Source organism: Lynx rufus, unplaced genomic scaffold (genome assembly GCF_022079265.1).
Source record: "Lynx rufus isolate CCGP_SWC_20201006 ecotype Redwood Valley unplaced genomic scaffold, mLynRuf1.p SCAF_19, whole genome shotgun sequence".
Taxonomy (NCBI): Eukaryota; Metazoa; Chordata; class Mammalia; order Carnivora; family Felidae; genus Lynx; species Lynx rufus.
Genome location: NW_025814833.1, coordinates 7,922,797 through 7,949,702, shown reverse-complemented (window position 1 = coordinate 7,949,702; position 26,906 = coordinate 7,922,797). Strand labels below are relative to the sequence as shown.

Genomic DNA, 26,906 nt, shown 5'->3' with positions numbered 1-26,906 from the left:
ATGAAGCACTTCTGTGAAAGTTTGATGCTTATATTTTACTTCTTTTATATTCCATAGACTCTTTTATCTGGACAAAGGACTTTCTCTTTAAAGACCACTCATTTTACTAGAATACCTTGGTAGGCTGTTTTGAGTCATTATTCTCAAATATGCAGAGTGTTGCTTCAGTATATAGTTTTAAAGATTTTTAATTTCAGGAAAAGTTTTCTGAATTATAGTTTTCAGTATTTGTTCTTTTCCCTTACTTTGGTTTTCTTCTTCAGAGACTTCTATCACTGATCTCCTTTGCCTAATGTTTAACATGTCACTTTTGAATCTTTATCTTCCTTTTCTTCATTTTCAATTCCCCCTCCCCTTCTTCCATCTTTCTTTTAAAGTGTCATCGGGGGGCGCCTGGGCGGCTCAGTTGGTTAAGCATCCAATTTTGGCTCAGGTCATGATCTCACAGCCCGTGATGAGCCCCACGTCGGGCTCTGTGCTGACAGCTGAGTCTGGAGCCTGCTTTGGATTCTGTCTCTCCCTCTCTGCCCCTCCCCTGTTCATGCTCTGTCTCTCTCAAAAATAAATTAAAACATTGAAAAAAATTACAAAAAAATAAAGCATCATCTTTGTATATACCTGATCATGTCCTTTATAGTTCAGTCTTCAGTACTGAAATGACTTTCTGCCATTTCTAATGCTTTCCTGTGTTGTCACCTAATTTGAGTTTTTTTTTAATTCTGATTGGTTATTTTTTTAAGTTTTTATTCTAATTCCAATTAGTTATACTCTAATGTTTTAGATTATCTGATCTTTAGCTCATTCTGAAATAGGTGTTTGTTTAGTTGCATTAGTGAGCACATTTCTTGACATGTTTTTACTGCCTATACACAGGTTATTCTTTTTTGTTCTTAAAACATCTTAGTATAGGATTTGACCTTACTGCTTCATTACGTGAAATTATTTTTCACGAACTTTAGAATGAGGTGGATACAGGATCGTTCTGGTTTTTGGTAGTGTTCAAACCCAGGACTGCTTTCTAGGATTCCTTGGCTCTGTTCTCATCTTCAGTCTGGATAGGCTCTTTTCCCTGTCCTGATCAATTCTGATTTCACTCCCAACAGTTTATCCCCAGTGAGGAGTACTATCTTAAAAGGGAGCCCTGGCAGGTCAGTTTTGAGAGTTCTTAGGGGCCAGATTGTTCCAAGCCCTTCATTTCCTTTACCATGTACCCAAAGCACTCACCTAGTACTGGAGAGATCAAATCCCTTCCCAGTCTTAGGTGCTCCTTCCGAATTGGCTGCCCCACTTTCCAGTGAATTCTTTTTAGCTCTTTTGGGGTTCTCCTGTTCCCAGGTCCATCAGACAACATCCCCGATGCTTCCTTCCATCTTCTTGCTCCCACATAGAAACTGATAGCATGCAGTCCTGGGACTGGTGGTTTGTTCTACCTGCTTAAGTTTTGGGGTGTGTGGGGATACCTTGTCACCTAATTTTATTATAAATGTTGTCCACGGGTTTTGGTTTTGCTACTTCCATTTTTATTTGAAGCCTCAGATTAAATAGCTATCCTGTTTTTGCCACCACCTTCTCAGAATTCTGAGAGCATTAAATTGTATTAACTCATTAGAATTTCACAACCACTTCATAAATTGGTACTATCAGTACTCCCAAGCTACGAAAAGGCTTGATAACTTGTCCAAAATCACATAGCTAATGAGATGCAAAACCAAGAATCTAACCTAAATTTCTTAAATTCTAGAGCCTATATTCTTTCATGAGAAAATGATTATATAAAAATATATTTCACAGCAAACTTTTCAGGAATTCTGTGAAGTATGAAACATCTCTACTTTCATTCCTGTATAATAAAACTGGAAGTTTAAGAAATTAGTAAAGTCCTCGAAGTTTCCAGCTACAAAATCGTATCAAAGCCAAGATAAATATTGAAATCCTGGCTCTCAAATTTCAAGGATTCCTCAACTACAGAACATACGTTATTAAGTAGGTTAAACTAATTTAATACTAGAAATTAAAGTAGCCCTATCTAATCACTATAATTGTCATTCTATGCGTGTTCACGAATAGGAAAAGAGGCTTCCCCAAGTCAGCAACCACTAACAACCTACCTGGCCTGCCTTGCATAGATGGAGACACGAGTAGAGGTGGTACAGCATTCTGTGAGGAGGCTGAAGCGGTACTACTAGCTTCATTAGCTGCTGCACAGCTAGGTAAGACTGGAGCTGGAACATTATTGGCACAGGAAGCTGCACCTGCTGCAGAATTTGCCATCACCTGTAAGTGTAGAAAAAAGTTTTAAAGTTTAGGGATTTCTCAAACACCAGGAGGCTCTTTTCTGATCCTCTATTTCAGGATACAGTGTATTTTGATAACGACAACACTGAGAAATTAATCTTTATGTAAACCCTATATAAATAAGATTATTTCTTTTAGGAGACCACAATTACCTTTAAGATTTGTAAATTTTTAATTTATTATTTTTCTGAAAAGGTGATACATTAATAAGATTCAAAAATCAAGTATGAAATTATATACAATGGGATGTTTCCTTCCAACCCCTATCCTCCATCTGCCTAGTTCCCCTCTCCCCAAACAGGTAACCTCTGCATTTCCTACGTGTTATCCAGATACTGTTACATTTATTTTTACATGTGTGTCCATTTCCCCCATGCTAATGCACTTTGTTTTTAATTTTTTTTAATAGAAAAGGTACTTTGCTTTTTTGCGTGTAAGCTTCATGTGACTGCAATTGATTTGTCTGATTAGGCCACAACACTCAATACAGTGCTGTGCACAGAGATATGCTCAACAAATAACAACAGACCCTTCTTGAACACACTGTTCTCAATGCAGTCTCCATTTTCTTACCACCCATCACTGTGTGGCTGCTACCCATTCTGGTCCTCAGAAACCGAATTCAAAGTCACCAGTGGTCTTCATCGCAACATATCCTAGTAGAATCTTGCTAGTCCTTATGTTGCCTGACCTTTTGGCAGCAACTGACACTTGACTGCTCCTTGAAACCTTCTTTTACTAGGGCTTCCAGAATAATACACTCTCCTCTCCCCACCCCCTCCTTGGCTATTCCTTCTCTACCTATCTGCTAAAATTTGGTGATCTACAGGCTCTGTTCTGGATGCTCTTCTCAATCTCTTCCTTTTCCCAGGATGATCTTATTCACTCCTATGGTTTCAGCTACCTTTTTGATGCCAAGTCTGTATTCTTTACATTTAAGTTTCAGCAAATGACCAAACTGACAGCGAATTCATATTAATTTGCTTATTATATAAGAGGTTCGGAATAAAGAGACTATGAGTAGTCAAACGCCAACACACAGAATGTGTCTAGAACACAGGAGATTATCAATTTGTTGAATGAATTTACTAAGCACTGTGCCAGGCACCACAAAGTACAATAATAGTTAAGATAAGGATATATATATATAAACAACTTCTTTTTGGGGAGCCTGGGTGGCTCAGTGGGTTAAGCATCCAACCTCGGTTCAGGTCATGACCTCATGGTTCGTGGGTTCAAACCCCACACTGGGCTCTGTGCTGACAGCGCAGAGCCTGGAGCCTGCTTCGGATTCTGTCTCTCTCTCTCTGCCCCTCTCCCCTACTCACACTCACTCTCTCTCTCAAAAATAAACAAACATTAAAAAAGGTTTTTTAAATAAGATGAAGGGCACGGAGAACAAAAAGGAAAAAAGTCATTTCCCCCCAACTGATTGTTTGAGAACACTATGAAGATTACCTTCTGGGGATAGTTGTATGAGGTAACTGTGTCCTGAGGAGACATAGAACATGGTCTTCTGTCCTGAAGAGACTTTAATGAATACAGAAGTATAGTTAAATAAGGTGAATCAAGAAACCAAATAGCACATTGATAAAAGATCTGCTTTATTTCAATATCTTCTTAAATTAGGTGAAAAGTGCTCTGTCCTGAAAGGATTCAGATTTGGAAGCAACTACTAAGAGAACATTCCAAAAGGTATCACTGTAGTGCCTGATTCAGGTGATTGTGCTATTTCCTATCTACAGAGATCCTGATCATATCCAATTCTAGTCCAATGTAGGTACTAAAATGTAATAGAGGACTGTAATTTAAACATTTCTCAGTGGCCTTTGTTGCCTTAAAAGCTTCGAAATCGGTAGGACCAAGAACAGTGTTGCTAAAAGCAAGTATTCCAAATAAAGATGCAGCTTGGTACAAGGGTGGATATCTGGTTATTCAGCTGTATCCTATCTAAGCAGGATGGAGTGAGTATACTCCAAGTAACCACTCCCCTCTGGTTCAAGACCCTCTTTGTGAAAGTAAAAAAGATTTTAAAAGGCTCAGAGCTAAGCAGGACAAACAGTCATCACAACAAAAACAAAAAACCTAGCAGCAGAAATTGGTTTAATAATGAAAGTAACATAGAGGGAATCAAGGGAAGTAATCGCAGAAAACAAGAGGAACCACACTGTGACAAAGATGAGCCCAAGTTAACGTGGATCTAAGACTGCACATTTCTAAAGTTTGTGCTCAAGTACACCCAACGCACCTGCCAAAAAGCAAACTTTGGCTTTGGCTCAGAAAGCCCAGGGTGAATGTTAAACAATTCTACAGAAGGATTCAGTTGAGAGTTGGGCACAGAAATAAGAAGTTTCAATAAATGTTCACAGTTTTGTTACAAGGCTCTAAAGCCTGGACATCTTTAAGTCCTGCGCTGAACCTCTCTCCACAGCATGCTGTGATAAAAATTACTTAAAAACTTGCTACAGCGTTGGTGAGTGGGGTGTGGGAGTGGAGCACATCCTGAAGGGACTGAAAGTTACCCAGGATGTATGATAATGGAAATTCAGAACAAAAAGGAACACGTGACAAATGATAAAGGGACAGAAAGAAATTAAGTATCTACTCTTGTCAACCTGGATGGTGAGATTTTTGCTTGCTTTTTCACTGGAGTGAAATCACTAGGGTGGCTATTTAAAGAAATGGCATAAAAAGCCGACGAGGAGAATAATAATGGCAGAGTGGGGGGAAAAACTATTCCTCTAGAAGGGACAAGGAAAGGGAAGGAGAAATAAGGGGAAGAGAATCACATATCATAGTTTTCTTCATTCCTAAAATGTATCACCTGAACAGTGAAAACAAAAATTCAGTATGTGAAATTAAGATTTGCCATAGTTAGAGAACAAAGTTCTCTATTCTAGAGAACAAGTTCTTAAAAATATCCCAGTTCTCCTTCGGGGTACATGGTCAGCTGTTCTTCCTGGCCCCATCTAAAGTTAGGTTGGCCATGTGATATATCTGGTCAATGAAATACGAGCAGAAGTATTAAAAGCCAGTGTTCAATTACCTTATTTAGTTCTCCAAAGTACCTGTGAAAGCCCATGTCCATTAGTCTGGGTCCCCTAAGTGACTATGACAAACAAAAGCCTGCTACCAACCTACACTAGACACAGGATTAGCAAGAACAACTGTCCTGTGTTAAACCACTAAGATTTGGGGTGTGGGGGGGGGAGTGTTACTGTAGCATAACTTAGCTGTACTGAAATGGTATTTTGGTAATTAGAAGTAGGGTGCTACTGTAACAAAAATGTCACTTGAAAAGGAGATTATGAGCTTGTAGCTCCTAGGGGAGGTTTGGAAAACAATGTTCGTTTTGTGTTTTGATTACTGTTGGCAGAGTTTAGCAACCTATTTTAAGACAGGTGTGTATAGAAAAAGTAGTTTGTAGGCAGGAATGAAACGGAATAGAGAATCCTTGAATACAGAGACTTACAGGGTTGAAGAGGTAACTGCTTCAACCTCAAACTGTAAAATATAAAATTGATTAAGTGCTCTGTTTCCGATTCTGTGTCTCCCTCTCTCTCTGCCCCTCCCCCGTTCATGCTCTGTCTCTCTCTGTCCCAAAAATAAATAAACGTTGAAAAAAAAAATTTAAAAAAAAAAAAAAAAAGGGGCGCCTGGGTGGCGCAGTCGGTTGGGCGTCCGACTTCAGCCAGGTCACGATCTCGCGGTCCGTGAGTTCGAGCCCCGCGTCGGGCTCTGGGCTGATGGCTCAGAGCCTGGAGCCTGTTTCCGATTCTGTGTCTCCCTCTCTCTCTGCCCCTCCCCCGTTCATGCTCTGTCTCTCTCTGTCCCAAAAATAAATAAACGTTGAAAAAAAAAATTAAAAAAAAAAATAAAATTGATTAAGTGCTTTGGACAATGAAGAGCAGTTAAAACTTGGCTTTGAAGCAGAACTCAAATCACTGTTAAAATCTGACTACATTAAGATATCTCAAAGCATGTGTCCAACTAAGGATGCAATATCCATTGAATCCTTGCTCTTGGACAAAATGGCTCACGGAAAAGCCTCTAAAAGTATGGTTCCTCCATCCCTGAGAAGCCCAGGTACTTGCAATCAAGTAGAGAGAGAGACAGAGAGGAATAAGAAAGCAAATTATAGCAAATCTAAGTAGTGTATCTATAGAACAAGAAATGTCAGTATGGCTACCGGCATATAAAACTAATAGGAATCAAACAGAGAAGCAGCATAATAAATTAATCACGCAGCCAAAGACACTATGAGAACTAAAACCATCCAACTGAGATAAAACAAGCCTTGGGCTCCAATTTTCTTTGAATGAGAAGCAGGCTGAGAAAGCTCCTCAGCTGCCGAGAAGGACTATTCTCCAATGCCTACTTCAAATATGGCCAAGGAAAGAAGGGCCTTGGAGCAACCAAGAGCCCCAGAAAGCAATGAATCAGAGAGCCTCTCCAGGGAAGAGTCCCCATGTCTAGGTTGTCTGTCCAGGATGTCACCTACAGGCCATGAACTGTGTTTCTCCCATTTTCCCCTCTTTCTGAATGGGAATTTTTACTGCCATTCTTCAGTCGGCTCCACCACTGTAAATTGGGTGCGTAGGGATGAAATAACTTTGTATCTTTGGTTTTAGGCCTCCAAATGAAGATGAGCCACATCTGGACCCAATTCAGAGAACACTACACATTTCCCAGAAACCTTGGGCTCTGAGTTTAATTACACTGAATAAGATTTCTAGATTGCCTCCCTTGAGGTGGAAGCAAGTAATCTGCCTGTGGGAGGGAGTTTGAGTTGAATGTTGTGGTCCTTAGTGCTGTTAAATATTTCAAACTTTTTGACTTTCAGGCACATAGAAATTACACTCTTCAGTGGAGCATGCTCTGGCAGATGAAAAAGTAAGTGACATGTGTCATCTCCAGGTGGAGGCTGTTATGAGCCAGTGCATCATTCACTACCCTTCTAATGGAGCTTCTATCAGCCCAAGTCCCTGAGCAGAGCCCTCCTGTAGACCTCCAGTGGACGTGAAGCAGAACCAAGAAACAAACTTTTGTTATGTGAAGTTACTAAGACTTGTGGCCCACTCTTACTGAAAAATCATAATAAAATCCCCTAAAAAAAATCATCACTGCCAGTGTCCGAATTTCCTCTTATATCAACACATTAGGACGATCTCTAAATACATTAACACCAGGGTCTTAATTTCTTCATCTACAAAATGGGAGTGAAACCCTACCTCATAGGGTTGTTCTGATTTAAATATATTTCTATATATAGCTCTGAGAACAGTGCCCTAGTACACAGGAGACAGAAGTGCTTGCCATTATTATGAAATACCTACCAAGTTTGCTGTAGATTCAGTTGTGCTATAAACACCTGAAGTTTCATAGTCTGGTTCTAGAGAATATAGCCAAAGTAAAGTAAAACATGAGCATTATTTTACAATTTAAAATTGTATAAACAATGAAGAATGTCAGAGTATATCTAGATCTCACTGACCTGAAGGATAAATATAATCTTCATGATATCTCCCTATAAAAAAAGACAGAAGAAGTGTTTATGTAGGGCTTTTCAGCTCAGCAGAGCCAGATGGCCAGCACTTGCTTTTTCTCAAGTTTTATGGATATATATTCAAAACTAAAATGTCTATGTCCTTGAAACAGGTGATTTGACCTTTCATACCAGTTAACAGATATAGAAGCCCCCTGGCTTCTGACAGTAAACAGGACAAATTCCTCCTCTGAAAATTTCCTTAGTTCTTAAGAGTTCAGGCAGAGGTGAAAAACCCAGAGCTGTATCCAATCTTTCCAGTCAAGCAGTAGAGTACGACGATTAAATTCACTGGCTCTGGAGTTAGGGCTGTCTAGATTTGAATCCTGACTTAGAGAACTTAACATCACTTTAAGTGGGTTATAGTGCATCAATTTCTGCACTATAAAACAGGGGTAACAGTACCCAGCTCATAGGGGATGAAAAGAACAGAACATGGTGCTTAATATATATAGTAAATGGTGTCTGTAAAGTACTAAGTATGACCCATAGTTTGCTTAAGTAGACATTAAAGGGGTGTATCATGCCTCATCTGTTTCTCAGGCTGTTTTAAGTAAATAATACTTTTAAAGTTGGTTTGTTCTCAGAGGATGCTCAGTGAACTAAAGTATTTTGCTTTAAGACTACAATACCATTGAAATGCAGAGAAAATTAATCATCAATTGGACAGTTTTCCACCAAATAAAACCCCACAGGTCAAAACTGGATTTGATTCTTAAACATGTCACTTATCAAACACATACATGCAACCACTCCAGACAGCAAGATTTACAGTGGGAACAAAGATTTGATTACTCTGAATATGCCACTACAGGTGAGCAGTATATCTGAAGGTACCCACCAAGCTAAAGGGAAAAGACAAAAGGGTCATGCTGAGTAGAAGAGCAGAGAACATACACCCTTCAGCACATGCATGCACATGCATGGGGACAAAGTCTTCACAGATCATTCTTGTGCTAGATGTTTTGTCCTCATTAAATTCCCAGAAATACCTTTTTTCTTCTACATCAGTAGTAGAAAGAACATACAAGAAAATAAAGAACTTGACTGCTAAGTCAAGTCACTGAGACTGCCTCACACTGCCTTAATCCACCCAATTCCTCCAGAATTGTTTGAGTAGAATTGTCACTTACGGATCATTTTATGATAAAATGGTAAAAATAAGCACACCCCATAGTGAGAGACACCCTAACAACTGTTAAGAACATACATATAGGCTTTAGTGTCAGACAAACCCAAATTCAAAAGTGATCTCTGCCAATCTCAAAAGACTATATATTGCATGATTACACTTGTATGAAATGTCCAGAATAGGCAAATCCTTTGAGACAGAAAACAGATTTGTGGTTGCCTCAGGCTGGGCGGGGAAGGGAGGTTGGTACAGAAAATGGGGAGCGGCTAATTAGTACAGGATTTCTTTTTTGGGGTGACAAAATGTTCTCAAGTTGATTGTGGTGATGGTCATTCACCGCTGTGACTATACTAAAATCACTGAACTGCACACTTTTTAAACAGGTGAATTATATGCTATGTAGATTATATCTAAATAAAGCAGTTATAAAAAAGTTAAATCTCTGTCACTTACTAAAGGTACGACTTTGGCCAGGTCATTTACCCTCTGAACCTCAATTTCCTCATATAACAAACAAGGGTACCAAATTCCTTTGAGGGATACAGTTAAATAGATTAAATTATAAATATACTTAGTACAGTAGATGACCAAGAGGATACAATGAATAGTAAAGTTCTAAGTCAAGTAGACTTATTTGGGCAAAGACTGTTTTATAGCAGTTTTGTACAATAGAAGCTAGTCACAGAAAAGCCTAAAATATACAAACAAATGGTCTTCACCGTAACAGAAGTGCCTTGCTCATAAGGAACAGATGTTTCCTATACCAAAATCCCACCAAATCAAAACTCACTAAAAGACCTATGCAGAGAGCTGAAAATAAGTTATAACGATGTGGTGGCCTATAGAAATAGATGTCTGGCCTTCTGAGAAAGACCAAGACATCTTCAAAATCCTAGCAAAGCTCTGAGACAAGAACTGAGAACTCATTCAAAATGAGCTACTGGAACAGTGTGAGACCCCAAAACCAAAACCTGTTAAGTCTACTTCACAGCCCTGAGGACTAATGCCACAAGAATCCTCTTTTAAAGAGACATTTAACTGTAACTGACTCACCATTGTGACTCTGGCCACTGGCCCCTTCTGAGTTCAAGGTCTGTTTGCCTGAGCTATGTCCTCGCCTTGCAACACAGTATCGCGAAGCAGCAGGAACCAGTGTGGAGGGCCTTCCATGACTCTGTACCAAAGACACACAGTTCATCAAAAAAAGCTGTATTTTAATGTACTTTAGAATCAAAATATGTGAGAAAATTATCAAGAAAACAAAATATTAGCCCATAAGGTAAGTGTATTTGTCCACCTCTACTCCTTTTCTCTAAAAATAGCTTTAAAAGTTCTCCTCTCCCATCTTTAAAAGCTCTAAGATAAAAGCTCAAGGTTTCCGTGTTTAATTTGCAGTTTGTTCAAAAAGCTAAAACATATCCACACTGCCTTTACTTAAAAAAAAATAAGAGAAAAAGTAAACAGCTTTTTGATTAAAGCTTTGACCTACTTACAGGTAAAGTTGGATAAGCAGTCTCATCCCCTTCCTCAACTTCATAAAAGGTAATGGTTTCTTCTACGCCCCTGGGCATCTGTCCATTCTCTGGGGCAAAGCCATACTGGCACTCCTTGTTCATGCAATGCATCTGGCGGTGACTACGTCTAAAGGAACTTAAGTATTAAGTAGTTCAGAGAAAAGGGGAAAAAAGTTAAAATATGGTATGGTAACTTGTTCCAAATTTCTAAATAACAGTTCAAACATCTCAATGCTGACACTAAAAAAAATTTAATCCATGTATTTGTCACTCAGCAATGAAGCCCAACTTGCCCATTTTCTGATTTTCAACATTTAAAATTCACTTACCGAGATCTATAGGAGAAGTTATCATAGCCGTGGCAACACCTTTTACCTGGGCCAGGGTAAAAACCAACTTTAGGGGCTTCCATGTTATGCCTGTTGATAAAGCGAGATGAATCCCTAAGAATGAAGGGAAAGGAAAACAAAACTGTTTATCTAGTAATTGGCATTTAAATAGAATTATCACGTTATCGGCACTTAAGTAGAATTAACACATTTTTCTAAAAATATCCCAATAGAAAAAGCTGTTCTGCCCTCACTACTTGTATTAAGCCTATCCATTATTAGTGGATACAGTGCCATATCCACGACACTCATCTTGATAGCTCTAGCTTATCTCTTCAACCATTCCGTATTTGTTCAGTGAGAATACAATAAATTCATTTGAAAAAAATTTAAGTACACATCAGTTCCATCCACTAAGCAAAGATTATAAAAGAAAGCTAAACTATTAAGATATTTCTAAATTCTACTTTAATTCTGTCTAAGAATTGTTCACAATACCTAAACAGAGATGTACACTACCTTGGAAGTCAATTAAGCCTTACCTGGGCATCCCATATCCCCGACCTTGTCTCTGAGGTGGATGTTGAGGATGGAAATGCTCATTAGACAGGACATTGGCAGCTGTCTGTGCGTAGTGCACTGAAGGGTCGTGCCCATAATGCATGCTGTGCTGAAGCCTGGGCGGGAGGAAGGCGTCTCCCCTGCCGTAAGCCATAGTCACATAAACCTCTTTTCCTCTAACTTTTTTGAACATCTTCTTCCGTTGCTTCATGTCCATCTCTGACATAGCTTTCAGGCAAACAAAGTAGGAAATAAGCTTCATAACCAAACCAAGAGATCCAATCCCCCCCACCCACCCAAATGCCTAGAATTTTTAAGGGAACAAACCAAATAAATACAGGAAGGTAATGACTGTATTTTTTAAGGATGTACTAGATCTTCCATTTGGAAGGGCAAAACCAGCAGGCAAATTCCCCTATCAATGGACATCTCCACACTATCTTTAGTTCAGGTGGCTTTGCTCATCAAAACACAGTCATTCAGTCACCTACATTACTTATTTTCCCAGAAATTATGGCTAATAGAATGTCTGCTTCTATGAGGTGTTTTCCTAGTTCTCTGAGAAATCCTTTCAAGTTTTAGAGTCTAAAATCTACTCCAGCTTGTTAGCACAAAGTCCCCTGAACAGTGGTTCTCTACCAGACAATTTTGCCCCTCCCCACCCTGAGACCCATGTGGCAATGTCTGGAGACATTTTTGGTTGTTGCAACTGTGGGAAAGATGCTACTGGCATCTAGCAGACAGTCAAAAGATGCTAAGCAACCTACAATGCATAGGACAGCTGCACACAGCAAAGTTTTCCATACCAAAATGTCAGTAATGCTGAACTCTACCTGAGAACAAGACTTCCGTTAGATCTTAAGAAGGGGTCAAGAATAAAAACCTTCAGTATACAAACCCATTTCTGGGACATAGCCCCCGGAAATTTTCTGGTAACCTCTTCCTTTCCGACTGGGCATACCACTCCAGGCAGGAACAGGTGTGACTTGGGTAACTGGTTTTAAGTTAGCCAGTGGAACAACATGCCTTAAAATTAAAGATACCACCATAAAGCCACTGCAACACAGACTTAATTTTCACTGGATATACATACCCTCACCCATCCACTTCATTTCAAGCATTTTCTACTTAAACTTGTTGACACACTTGCTACCCTGGTGAGGTTTTCTTTTTAGGTTAGAAAACCTAAGAGTAATTTGTACAATTTCACAGCTATTTGTAGCATATATCACGTTCCAGAGGAAAGACTGTGACAGACTAGTCTACAAATATTTGTTGCCTTTCCTTGGAAGAGGATGATAGTTTCCCATCCCATTGACTTCAGGCTCAGCTATGTAATCCACTTTGGCCAATAAAACACAAGGAGATGCTTTAAGAACCACCACGTGGTTTGTCATGTTCGCCTCTTTCCCCTATGATCATGGAAATGGGTCTAGATAGAGCCTTTGATGGCCTGGATCCCCTTTTCTGACACACTATGAAATGCTAAATGAACACAAGAAATGAACTTGTTTTAAGCTACTGAGTTTTTGGTTAGAAGGGCAGCTTAATCAAGTTAAATGGTTCTCAAAGTGGACCAATAGCATTAGTTATCACCTGGAAATTACTGAGAAGTTCAAATTCTTGGGCCCCATCAGATATACTGAAACCAGAAACCCTGGGAATGGAGTTCATCAATCTGTTTTAACAAGCTCTCTAGGTAATTCTGGGGCATGTTAAAGTCTGAGAATTACCAGACTAGCTTATCTTGGTACAGGCAGAAGCTTGTTTAGCAAACCAGCTTTCCAATTAGTATGAATGGTTTTATACCAGAATTATGTTGTATTTAGTATTTCTGGTAAGTTGACTAGAGCCTAGGGATTTGGAAACTTTTATATACAAGTATACTGAGATTTCATATTTCAGCATATGCTTTTACAATCTGAGATAAGTCATCTTAAGCTGGTACCAGATGTAACTCTGGATCTCTTACTAGCATCCTGGCAATTCTCAATTTACTACTACAAAAAGGCATCAAGAGCCAAAGATTTTAGTAATACAACAAACTATTGTATTCTTACTTTTCTGCCAATTCTTCAATGAAGACTGTTACGGAATTATTCTCATTTCCAACTTCTTGAATATGAGCATTATAATATCTTCCACCTGATTCCAAGCGAACCTGAAAGAGAATAGGAGACAGTAAACATACATCTAATCTCAAGTCTTTTGCCAGATCTGGCTTCTGACAAACAAAAATACAACTCCTCCCCCAGAGTACAGTGTCTACTTATCAAAGCAGTTGCTAATAAACACTGCCAGCCAGTCTGGCTCAACAGATGTGGCACATGATAAAAAAGATCCTTACATCATCTCACAGAAGCTTGTAATTAAAATTTAATACAACCATTAAAAATTTTTTTCTAGCATTTTGTAAATGACCTTTGTTGAACTAAAACTGCAACCTTGGAAAAACTAATTTTTTAATGCTTATTTATTTAGAGAGAGTGAGTGAGCAGGAGCAGGGGGAGGGAAGAGAAGGAGAGAGAGAATCCCAACCAGGTTCTGCGCTGTCAGTGCAGAGGACGATGTGAACCTCCATCTCATGAACCATGAGATCATGACTTGAGCTGAAATCAAGACCTGAACACTTAACCAACTGAGCCACCCAGGCGCCCCCAAATTACTGAGTTTTTAAAGGACGAACTAACCTGACACTTGTCTCCCAAATAGTACTGTCTCCCAGCATACTCCATGTAATCAGTTTTTTGAAGTTCTATTAAAAGAAAATGAAGATTCAAGCTCAACTGAACTGGTTCCTTTCCCGTTTTACACCACTTAATTTTCTACTTTACATTTACCAGTGTTTTTGACAATGCTACTACTATAAGCTGAAACCTGGGGGCAGGACTGGTGGGGGAAGAGTCCTAAAGGGTCATTCCATTACTCTTGACAGGTTATTTCTGTGGTTAATTTAAGGAGACCTGCCAAAATAGTTTGGTGCTATAAAACACAGGTGGAAATCAGGAGGCTATAATCTTAGTTATACCAATGGAAACAACTTGATAGTAACACACCTCAATGAAAAACAAACACTACCTAGTTTCTTCAAAGCATCTTATTATTTTTAACAACTTATTGTGTCTTCACCTCATTCTAGATCGTTAGACTGCTAATTATACCTAGGTTCACCAAGGTTCAAGAAGTTGAATATGAAACATTAAAAGGCTACCTTGAAGGCAGAACTTTAAGGGCAAATTTGAATAACTTAGTTCTCTTATAGGGAGTCATAAACAATTACCTATTTCAACAGTTGGCAAACTTTCTCTGTAAAGAGTAAGTATTTCAAGCTTTGTGGGTCATACAGACCCTGTCACAACCACTCAATTCTGTCATAAAACTACTTATAGACAATTGAATTTCATATAATTTTCATGTGTCAAAATACACTGTTCTTTTACAATTTTTTCTGCCATTTAAAAATATAAAGACCATTCTTAGCTCACAGACCACACAAGAACAGGTGGCAGGGAAGATTTGTTCTAAAGGCCAGTTTGTGGACACCTGACCTATTCATTTATCAGTGAGTAGTTTTAACACTTTAAATCTAAGATAAGCTTATTTACAGTTACATATTTTGGGTACTCAAAGTTATCTAAAGGGTATCTCCACAGTCTTTGCAAAACTAAAAGTCCCAGATAAACATCGTATTCTAAAAGATTCTTCCCCACTTCTATGTTTCCTCTTCTCAATTCAAAATCATGTATTAAGTAAGCTAAAAAGTAGGAGGCTGTCCTTTATAACAGTACATTAAAAACATCTCATTAGAAATAATTTGCAAATTTTTTCCCCTGGAGGTCAGGATTCAAAAGCATGCTGTCAATATTTCATTACCTTTTCTGCTGTCCAACCAAACATCAAATTCTACATTACGATAGATTTCTGGATCCAGGGCTTTAAGCACCTTATACGGGAAGAGCATCTTTGATGGACTCTCTGGAGACTAAAACAAAAATAATCATGCTACAAAATCATCATCCTTAGCTTCAAAGTTCCTTCTATGAAGAAAGAAAGTTGTTTTTTTTTAACTATGTACATATGCCTCCCTTTCCTTCTTTATTAAAAAAAGAATTAAATGTCACAGTAAGTTTTGTTGCGTATTTTAAAAATCAGGAGATTAAAGAAGCAATATGCAAATAATCTAAAAGGTTTTAGATGGCAGAAGGGAAATATTGAAAGCAGCCACAACTGAGGATACATCTCACATAAATCAATGCAACACAAAGATTAAAGATTCAGTCAGGCTATTCAATAAATCTCATATTGATATACACAGAGAGGTGTAAGTGTTCTTGTACCCTAAAATCACCTGAAAATTCTATTTCATTTTGGTCAAAATCTGTTGCAACTTTCAAAGGAATTTCCTTTTTCTTCTGCTTTCCTAGAATTTCACCATATCCAATAGTTACTGTTCCCAAATTCCCAGAACTTGGGGCATAAATAAACATTATTTTAATAGTATTTGCCCTATTGAGCTAGCCTCAAACTAAAGGTCTGCTTGATTTTAGGACTATAAAGACGGTAAAAATTTCTCCTGTTTCTTCAAACAGGATTATTACCTATTTCCTTTGAACAGAATAGGGCAAGCATCACATACTTTAATGACAGAGAAAAACCTTAGCATCCATAAGATTCATCACAAAGTATCTATTACTGGATTTGTAATATTTAATTTGAAAACAACAGCTTCTGAAAATTCTAAAGTGTTCAGAGATTGCTTTGAAAACAATCTATACAATTCCATTAAGAATAAATACTCAGACAACATTAAGCACCCATTTTACATTTTAAGATTAAAATTTCCACAAAGGAAAACACAAACTCCTCCCCCACCGCATATAACTAGATTGGACTGCTTGACCTTAACTTAAGGCCTTTTAAGTTATGATGCTACAAGCCAAGATTATGAGAATTCTTTGCCTAGAAAATTTCAAACCTTTGCTTCTTCTGTTCCTTGATTGCACCCCTCTGGTGTATTTTCAACATTGCAGCAGGCACCCAACTCTTCACTCCTAATTGAAAAGATTTAGAACAAAGAGCTTTATATAAAGGCAGTAGCTGAGTTTTAAGTCTAATGACTATACCACCACCTAGTGGTAAACTAGCTCAAGGTCTAAAAATGAGGCAAATGGTTTTTCACCCCAACATTTACATTCATGCTTCCTTTTTATTAGGATGTACTACAATATACTTAAGCAGACTATCTCCTATATTTCATACCTCCATCTCTTAAGATGGTCCCTATGATCTTTGCCTCCTGGTGTTCACATCCATGTAGGATTCCCCTACCTCAAGTTTGCTTCTTAATAGATAAGATGTATATTATTATTTTGCATAAGAACGTAGTGCCTGTATTGCTGGTCCCTTGCTGACTATAAGGAAGCAAGCAGTCATGTTCACCAACCACATGTGACAAATAGGTGAGGGTTCCCTTAGGCTGACAGCCAGCAAAACAACAACAGCAACAACAACAAAACACATTTCTCAGTCCTACAGCTTCAAGAACTAAATGCTGCCAAGAACCATGTGAGTGTCAAAGTGGATCCTTTGTCGGTCAAAACTCCAGGGAAGAACTCAATCCTGGCCAACAACCTCATTGCAGTCTTGTGAGACCCGAAGCAGAAGACCCAGCTAAGCTGTGCCCAGATTCCTAGTCCACATAAACTGTGAGATAAGTGTGTTAAATTGCAAAATCTGTAGTAATACTGTCATGAAGCAATAGGTAACTAGTACATTTTGCTTTTTTTTACTACTATAATTGCCCAAAGCCGGACATCCTTAGGACAAATCATCAGTGAAGAATGAAGCAACTTTTACCCTGATGCATGAGTGCCACTCCCTGCATTCCCAAGTAAGTTTAAAAACCTCTCTTCTACAAAAAAAAATTGCAATCAAGACAAAAAGACAAGGTTGACACCTGACTGGCACCAAGCCTATATGAATTTCCTTCACATAAGTAGGAATCAAGAAGAAATAGAAGACAACACCTACTTTATTATCTCTGACACACCAGCTGTTTCCTCAGAGGCCACAATCTATATTTCCAGCAAGTACCAAAGGCAGACACTCAAAGGCTCTTAAAACTCCCCTTAGTCTGAGAAATTCTTTTCTACTAGCTGGATGTGTGCTACTTCAAGTAACCACTGTGAATCTCAGTTACCAACTAACAAAATGATAGTGCTGGTTTACAATCAGCTTTTTCTCATAATATGGTCCACAGCTTACCTACATCAGAATATTTGGAATATACTTGCTAAAAAAAAGAAGATTCCTGGCCCCACTCTCACCTCAAATTTTGTGAAACTAGGCCCAAGAATCTGCCTTCCTAACAAGCACCATTTGAGAACCACGGGGTTACATAGTTCTAAAGTCACTTCTAGCAATTAAAAAAAAAAAAAAAAAGGATTCTAACTTGGATCAAACCTCCGAAACCTGAACATCTCAAAATACAACATATCTTTTTGGTAAAATTTCTCTTCCCCCAATAGAAAATGGATCTCCACATACATATGTGTGGGTATGCCAAGCCCCTTCCACTTTCAAATGATGATGTTGATCTTGAGGTTGACACCCCTTTTCCCTTTATTACCTATTACAAGCTGAACTCTTGTAGTCAACATGGACATCCTCGCTGCCAGTCAGAGCATGGTTTCTGTTCTTTTTGGAACCACTTCGAAACAATTCAACTGCAGTCTTCAACTCTTCTTCATCCACAAAAAACACATCTTTATAGAGAATTTCATACAGTACAGCTAAAGGAAAAAAAGCCAAAACTCCAACTGTCAAAGTAAGATCTCTTTATGACAATGTGAAAACAGCCATAAGCCAGTATACAATTTCAATAGGTGCCAACAAAACAGCTTAGAAGAGTTACTTACAGTGGGTCCCTCAATTTAAAGATGGGAAAACAAAATCATCTGAAACACACCTAACCATTTGTAAAGCTTTCACATACCCTGGCAAACAGCTGCACTTGACTGAAATTGTTTTGAGTACACTGAATCATAATGGCCATTACTTGAATAGCACAGTAGAATCTGAAGAAAAACACACAGAACAATTAAGTGAATGTTACATATCTTACAACCATGAACTACTTGAAATTAAATTGCTAACCAGAAATTGAGAATGAATTTGTTTTTAAAATGTGATTTTTTTTAGATCCCACATATTAAGTAATATCACACAATACTTGTCTCTGACTCATTTCACTTAACACGCCAATTATATCTCAATAAAGCTGAGGAAAAGTGATTTTTGAAATTTGAATAAAGATAAATGCTAGCTATAACTTTCAAAAGAGATGTTCTCAAAAGTGACTTTTAAATGCCAAGATTAAAATCACTAATAAGGCTACACTGAATCTAAATCACATTCCCATTAATGTAGCCAACAAGCTGATTTGTGAATTTGCAAAAATATGGAACTTTTACAAATTGAGTAAATCTAGTAGAAATCCTAACAGAAGTCAAGAGACCCAGCTTAACTTTGAAAAAGGACTGCAGAAATTATGTCAAATATCCAAATATTCCAAACTCAGATCATGAGGGCAGGGGGAGACTTAATTTACTCAAAAGGTTATCCATTCTACCGAGTAGTAATATATGAATACATTATATAGGAACAATACTGCTAAAGAGACTTTCTTAATGAATTAAGGCACTGACTGAGATAGCTACAAAAGGAGTTAATTTCTTAGCTGATCTTTAGTCTCTAGTTTTCCCAAACAATTCAAAGCCATGCTTACTAACCAAAATATTTTAGTAAAAATGCTTGCAGGCTCTGTATGATGAAAACTGTCTGAATTAACAGCTCCAAAACCTTTTTAAATTTTGGTTCAAAAATCTGTCTTGAGTAAGGGATATATCTAACCATAAGTCTATTTTATTTCTTTTATTTGAGAGACAAAGAGTGTGAGCGGGGGGGGGGGGGGGAACAGGAGGAGAGAGAGAATGAATCCTAAGCAGGCTCCAGGCTCAGCACGGAGCCTGACATGGGGCTTGATCCCACAACCCTGGGATCATGACCTGAGCCAAAATCAAGAGTTGGACACTCAAATGACTAGAGCCACCCGGGCACCCCAAGTCTATCTGATTCTGAAGCCACGTCTCGTATTAGCAACCTGAGGGACCAAAGAGGATTCTCTTGTGTTCTATGGGAGGATGTTGCCACTGAGCTTCTTTGGCAGAAAATTCCAAGTCCCCTATTTGCTGCCTTCCTGCCTAATCTGGGCTAACTTCTTCCAATAATAAAGTTCTCTACTTCAGGTCTATTATTCTTCCCTAGCCTTTTTTTGAAATCACAATTCCAACTCCACCAGTATAAACCATTTCAGAGTATTGAGGGCAAGTGTCAAGCTAAAGTAACTCACGGTAAAGTTTAAGTTATGAAGTTTCACACCACTCTGAGCACTCTGAGGGGTTATTTCCATTTAAGAGTTTATTAATCCAAAAGAAAGTGAACAGATTTTGAGCAGAGAAGCCCTGTGTAATTTGGACTAGAAGAACTTGGAACTCCAACTAACAAAGGTCAATAACTGGAGGCAGTTGTTAAGGAGTAGTTAAAGGAATCCGGCTAACCAGAACTAAATAAATAAGCAAGAAAAAACTCCAGAGGTAACAGTATAGTTTCTTTATTCGTGTGGCAAGAAGTTCCATTTTGATTGGAAGAGGTGTCCCTGGTGGTATTGGTATCCCAACATAAAATAATAGTTCTGATACATACTTGTGGGTAGGCAAGTATGATATAATGGCATTAAACTAGTAAAAAAAAAAATGAGGTAGATCTAGATTACTGATGAGGATAGGTGAAAACAAGTAATAATATGTTTAGCATGAGCCCATCTACATTAAAAACATTATATAAATGGTGCCTGGGCGGCTCCGTGAAGCATCCGACTGGCTCAGATCATGATCTCCTGGTTCCTGAGTTCAAGCCCCACATTGGACTCTGTGCAAAAAGCTCGGAACCTGGAGCCTACTTCGGATTCTGTGTCTCCCTCTCTCACTGCCCTTGCCCTGTTGGCACAGTCTCTTTGTCTCTCTCTCAAATAAGCAAACATTAAGAAGTTTTAAAAAAATGTTGCCTGAAATATATTCCATGGTGTGACACAAGCCTTAAAAAGTCAATTACTGTATAGTCTATACTAACTAATCAAATAATTGGGATAAAAGGTTTTTTCCTTAAAAACTTTTTGGGTGGCTCAGTTAAGCATCTAACTCTTGGGTTCAGCTCAGGTCATCTCAGCTTTGTGGGATCCAGTGCCCTGTAGGGCTCCACCCTGAGGGCAGAGCTGGCATAAGATTCTCTCTCTGCCCCTTCATCCCCCCTCACTCTCTCAAATAGATAAACAAAAACAAAAAAAAACCCAGATTTTTTGGAAGAAACACTGTATACTGAAAAACAATCTGTTTAACGGCTAAGAGTTCTCAACCAACAAAACCGCTTCCTACTATTTTCCAAGCATCTTACTGGGCAGTAGTAGCACACTGGCCTGCTCTCAAGAAACTGAAGATTTAGGAGAGAAATAAGCATGAAAACAAATACAATGTGATTAGAATTACTTGGGTGATGCTAGAGGAGGGAACACAAAGGGAGGAAAGAACTCCAGGGGAGTTGGGAGTTTCAAAGGAGTTAACATCGGAGATACAAAGGAAAAGAAAAAAAGTGTAAGTCGGAGTATCTGGAATCAAAATATACTAAGGTTGTAAGACAGTGAAGATGAAAAGGGGACTAAATGCCTAGCTTCCAGGTTTGAACCTTATCTCCTAGCCAACAAGGAGCCAATTGAGGTTTGGTTTTTTTGGGTGTTTTTTTTTTTTTTTTAACCTATTACAGGACTGGTAAGGTAAGGTCTGTTCAGGAGGGTGGCTAACAACACTCAGGATGACTAAATGGAGAGGTAAAGGCTGGTGGCGGAGAAGCTTGGCATTTAGACTATGCTTCCCCCCTCCCATTAATTAGGTAACAAAGAATGATTTATTATCTTGTTAAGCCAGCAGCATCATTCAATTTCTTTTATTTTAGTAAATATTCACTCATCTTCTTACCTTGTCTTCATAGCCATTATCTGTGACACAAGTTGGAGGCTTTCCGGGACAGCGATAAAGAATGAAATCTCGACTACACGGGTAGAAAACAAAGGTGGTTGAAAAGAGATAATTTAGTATATCCAAGAAGATAGTTTATAAGAACAAGTATCTGGGCTTTCACACTGCCCACCTTATTCATATAAAATAATCTGAATGTTTAAAGAGGCTAAATAATGTTAATTCAAAGTAGATAGCCAACTTCTCTAAAGTCCCATGGATTTCTTAAACATATCTTAATTTGGGAAAAGGAGAAGTAAAGAAGATAGGTTCCCAACTGTATGTGTGTTTCTGAGTTTTGGGGGCTCCGCACTTATTTAAAGCATAGGCTGGCAAATTTTACTTGGTAAAAGACCAGATGATAAGCATTTCAGCTTTTGCAGGCCGTATGGTTTGCTCAATTTTGACTTTGTAGCATGAAAGCAGTCAGACCCTGATAAACAAGCACAAATGACTGTGTTCCAATAAAACTTAATTTACAGACACTGAAATCTGAACTTCATAGAATTTTCACATGCCATGTAACAGTACTCTACTTTTCATTTAACCATTTATAAACTTTGAAGAAAGCATTCTTAGCTCGAGGGCTATACATAAAAAGAAAGAAAGCCAATTTAAAAGCTGGCCTTTGACTTAAAAGCAACAACTGATTAGTCACCTGCCCAATGCCTCTTCTATACAACTTCTTGATGGATTTAGTGAGAAATGAGCAGACTGCAAAACACTAACTTGAATGAGTACCCATAACCAGAAGATTCAGACTATACCAAGGTATATGCCATCTCACCATCCTAAAAACTGTGAAGGAAATCTTATGTACAGATCAACTTCCTCAAATGAACAAGATTTCCACTAGCCTCTATCCTACATTAGAGAAGTATTTTTCAATAGTTCTGTGCAACCCCACAGCTTCCAGAAATGCCACTTTTGCTATTTTGGGGACCAAAGTGATAGAGCAGTGTTTCTCAAAATGTTCATTATCATGTGCCTAAAGAGCCTTTTTATTTTTAATTTTCCTATGAAATTTTAATACCAGAGATACACCATATATCTGCTTATGTACCGTAACCCTCTGAAGGACTACAAACCACTATAGTATCTAACATCTTTTTGTCTTCAAGAACCAATTTCTACCCTCTTGGAAGCTATATTGCCCCACTAAAGATGCATTGAAGGGGCACAAAGTTAAACAGACAAGAATTCTAAGATAGACATTCTGATTTTCTACAGGAATACCAGCATTCCTTAAAGTCCTTTATTTCATTCAAATGGACACAAACTCTAGAGGCTCTCCACCCAAAAGTTAACACAAATTAACTTTACTTAGACATCTTCATTCTACAGATCATTCCCAAATCCCAAAGAGCCTTTAATAGAAACTTTACACACAATGACACATATGCACTCAGTCTTTAAAAAAAGATTTAACTTACTTATAAATTAGAGAAAGAGCTCTTATTTCCAGCTGGCCAGCACTTTCCTAAACATAAATAGTACATAAACTTTTAAAAAACATTCTGTAGCTATCGGGTAAAAGTTTTGCAAGTTCAACAAGTTATTTTGGATGCTTAGAGACGTTTTAAATGAAGAATTTGTAGAACACACTATAACTTGTTTTAAGATATTGTGTTACTCATTTACATAAACTTCTGAAACTAATAGTCCTAAAGACCTTCTCAGTTAACTATGAAGTAACAAGGACAGTTAATAGGAGAGATTTAAAAGGCACAATAAAAATGGAATTAGTGTTAAGATTATGAAGTTAGCAAGGTATTTAGTAAATGCTAAGTCCAGAACTATGGAATTAATCACGTAAATTATTTTTAATTAAATATGTGTTTATGAAGCTTACTCCCACATAAAGGATAACTACAAATCAGGGGAACTGTTGAATAAAAAATGTAACAAATGACCTCTTGTAACATTCATTGCCATCCCTCCTCCCCCATTAAAGTGAAAGGACTTAGGCTTGTCCTGTTTGCAGTCTATGGATGATAAAATTGTTGACATAGAATTCTCAACATTCAACACAAAATAGGTCAATTGCCAGCTTCGAAACTTTTGCAAGAACTATTTGATTCAACACAGCTGGCTACTTAAGAAAATAGGTTGCGTCTAACTAAAGCTAAGGCGACACAGCTGAATGAATACTTCGGTTTACTATTCCAAATACTCTGAAAAGATTAAACCCCCGTATTTGATCTTACCTTGGGATCTCCCAACCGTTCCAGGTATTTCTCAAAAGATCCCTCCACATACTTCAAAAATAAAACAAACTTGACTTAACCAAATACATAGCATTACTAAAATCTGATTATATTCTGCAATATTACCCTCCAATGGGTGTTTGTTCAGCTCAACAATTATGGTATTCAAGGACTATTTTGCACAGCACCTCAAGAAGATTTGCACATACACAAAAGTTATGAGTGGAGAAAAGCTGGACTTTAAAACTGTCCTAGGAATTGGTCCTGGCTTATCCACATACCAGTGCATTTCATCAAATGGTAATGCTTTTGAGTTTCTTTTGAAATGCCAATTTAAGTAACTTGACAATTTTCATAAATCATGCAAACCCAATAATCACAAGGACTTTAAATTTTGACAGGAGACATGCATTTACAAAGTTAAACTGAGGAACTTAAAGGGAATTTCATTAGATTCAGAAAAGCCTAGGGCACAAGGGAACTTCTTGGGGTAATAGAAATGTTCCATATCTTGACTGCAATGGCAGTTGCAGGACTATGTATTATTGCCCAAACTGAAAATGCCAAACTTAAAATGGTAAATGTTATTTGTGTGTAAAATACACCTCAATAAAAGTAAAAGTCAACTCGGGGAATAGAATATATGTCTAGTTTCATGTATATATTATCACTGGACTTGAAGATCAAGTTTCAATTTTGCTCAATCCCTTTTTAAACAGCTTGCGGTATAACTGACAGACAACAAACTGCACATATTTAAATGGCACAAATACATTTTGACACATGTATGCACCCACGAAACCATCATGACATGACGATTCTGATAGTGAATATATCCATCACCCCCACAAGTTTCCTTGTGTCCCTCTGTAACTCACACCAACCTCCAACCACTGATCTGCTTTCTATCACTACAGACTGGTTTGCATTTTCTTAAGTTTTATATAAAGAAAATCATATTCTGTATGCACTTTGGGGGAGGGTCTGGCTTCTTTCTCTTGGCATGATTATTCTGAGATTTATCCATGTAAGTTTTAAAATTTTACACAAGTCTTTGTTACTCAAAACATGGTTACTATTACTGTATCAGGAACAAGAGCAAGCATCACTTGGGAGTTTTGTTAACAATGCAGAAATCTTGGGCCCCAGCTCAGACCTACTGAATCAGAATCTGCACTTTAACAAGATCCCCAGGTGATTTGTATGCACAAAAATACTTGAGATGCACTGTTTTACACCATGGTCTTGCATTTGAAGTAATTCATGAATAATCTTTTCCCCAGGTGTTGTAAAGACTGTAATTAACTTTAACCTAGGTAATAAGCTTTAAAGTCAAGAAGGCTTGACAGTTTTAAGATTCACTGAAACCTGTTGAGAAAATTAAGAGTAAACCTCGAACAGCAGGCTAATGCCCATAATATACAGTGAGAAGAAAACAAACAGTACTGGAAGGGCTGAAAAAAATTTTTTTAAAGCCTCACAAGAGGGCACACTTCAAACCAGACCTTGATAAAACCTCATTCCATTAATAAGAATTCAAATACTTCAAAGTATGCAAAATGTCTTCTAAAAGTTGTTTTAAAGCCAATTGTTAGTGGCAGAGTACCTATTACCAGTTTGTAACATGAAAAGGTAAATGTTTAGAACTAATTTGTTTCCTTACAATTAGGTTTTGTAAGACTATTCATATTGGCTCAAGAGCATTGTGCACAGAATTAAGAGAACAGAGGGGTTTTCCCATTTGTACATATTTGAAAGTATACATTAAAATATCAACATAGCCAAACTCTTTGTGAACTATGATTACTTGTTCGAGGAACAGTGGTATGGATGTAGTATACAGGACACTAGTCAAAATGTAACGTTTTAGGGTTTGGGAGGTTTGGGGAGGTCTATGGGGAGCAGAAAGTAGTGGGAAGGATGCAGACGAACTGTCTTAATTCTCAATTAGAGTACAAAATAGTCTAATTCTGGAGGTCTAGAGGTATGCTAAAGGGAAGGCAGCTGAAAATTAAGTATTTGCTATTGAGAGGAAATTGCATGACATAATTTTCATCATGTACACAGCTCAAAATTCATTTCCCATTTACTACACACTCTACCGACATCTCTACCTTGCTTATGTGTTCTACTTACAGACTCAAAAGTTTGTTGATTTTCTCTCATATAGGAGACACAAGCCTTCCTGATTTCCAAATGATGGACCTGGCTGCAAAACAACTAAAAAGAGAAAGACCAGCTCACTCTCAAGTCATTTGAAATAGCTATCAAATTAAAATGATGAACTGGACACTTAAGTCCACCTTATTCAAAACATATGTAGGACATGGGAAAATTAGGTCCTGACCTTACTAAAATGTTTTTGCCACCCTTAATGAGATTGGGGAGAGATGGTTTGGTCTTACCACCCCCACCCCTTTTCTACTCATGGGCACAGCCTATGAGGTTTCCTTAGGCATAAAATTTAGAGAAAGTAGGGCTGCTTATAAAGGATCAAGATTCATTTCAAAGTTTCTGTAATCCCATCCTTATTTCTCTTACATTCCAAACTGGCATTTAGAAAACAGAAAAGACAGCAAAGGCACAGCAATATATTTGGACTGATCAGCAAAGGCCTACACCAAGCTAGTAAGTGCCAGGTAGACCCGGAAGTTTTTACTAGGAAGAGAAAGGGGATTTTTTTTTTTTTTTGGTGGGCTACAGGTCTTCTAGCTACAGTACCGTGCCATGTTTCAAACTCTGAAAACTCAGTATAGGGAAGATACATATTTTCCTTTTACCTGCTCCGAAATAGCCCGAAAGAGGCAAGAGGCATCCTTGGCAGTCAGCTTTCGAAACAGCCCTAAGCTGCCTAAATATTCATCCATTGATGTCTCATTCAGAGACTTCTGGCCGCAGTACTTTTTCCATCCTTTATGCATTTTGCCAGGGGTGGGGGTGAGGATGGGGAGAAAGGAACACAAATGCGGCAAGAAGGAAAAAGCAAGGTGCAGGTAGGAATGGGTAGCAGTGACAAGGGCTTGCTTATGCAGGTATCCGGAAAGCAGCCCAGAGTCTAGGGATGAGAAGGCAGTTGTCAGCGCTGTAGAATCCTGGCACTTCTCAGGAGCAGGAGAAGCAAAGGGCTGGCTCGCCCGGTACAAGTCGGGACCCTGTGAAAAGAAGAGGAAGAGCCGATGCTCCTAGGAATAGAGAA

At 38.1% G+C, this 26,906-nt stretch overlaps 1 protein-coding gene across 1 annotated transcript in view; it reads right to left on the bottom strand.

Annotated features, from left to right (window-relative positions):
• Window positions 1-26,906, bottom strand: part of ALG13 (ALG13 UDP-N-acetylglucosaminyltransferase subunit) — a 61,263-nt gene that overhangs the window by 13,432 nt on the left and 20,925 nt on the right. Inside the window, 22 exon segments of the mRNA XM_047081848.1 lie at window positions 2,109-2,274; window positions 3,754-3,825; window positions 7,632-7,687; window positions 7,790-7,822; window positions 10,026-10,146; window positions 10,466-10,622; window positions 10,816-10,929; window positions 11,358-11,604; window positions 12,275-12,402; window positions 13,437-13,537; window positions 14,067-14,131; window positions 15,250-15,358; window positions 16,352-16,427; window positions 18,005-18,167; window positions 18,371-18,452; window positions 21,465-21,537; window positions 22,937-22,983; window positions 23,711-23,761; window positions 25,847-25,930; window positions 26,491-26,673; window positions 26,676-26,708; window positions 26,710-26,835. Of these exon segments, the coding sequence (XP_046937804.1) occupies window positions 2,109-2,274; window positions 3,754-3,825; window positions 7,632-7,687; window positions 7,790-7,822; window positions 10,026-10,146; window positions 10,466-10,622; window positions 10,816-10,929; window positions 11,358-11,604; window positions 12,275-12,402; window positions 13,437-13,537; window positions 14,067-14,131; window positions 15,250-15,358; window positions 16,352-16,427; window positions 18,005-18,167; window positions 18,371-18,452; window positions 21,465-21,537; window positions 22,937-22,983; window positions 23,711-23,761; window positions 25,847-25,930; window positions 26,491-26,673; window positions 26,676-26,708; window positions 26,710-26,835 (2,287 nt within the window).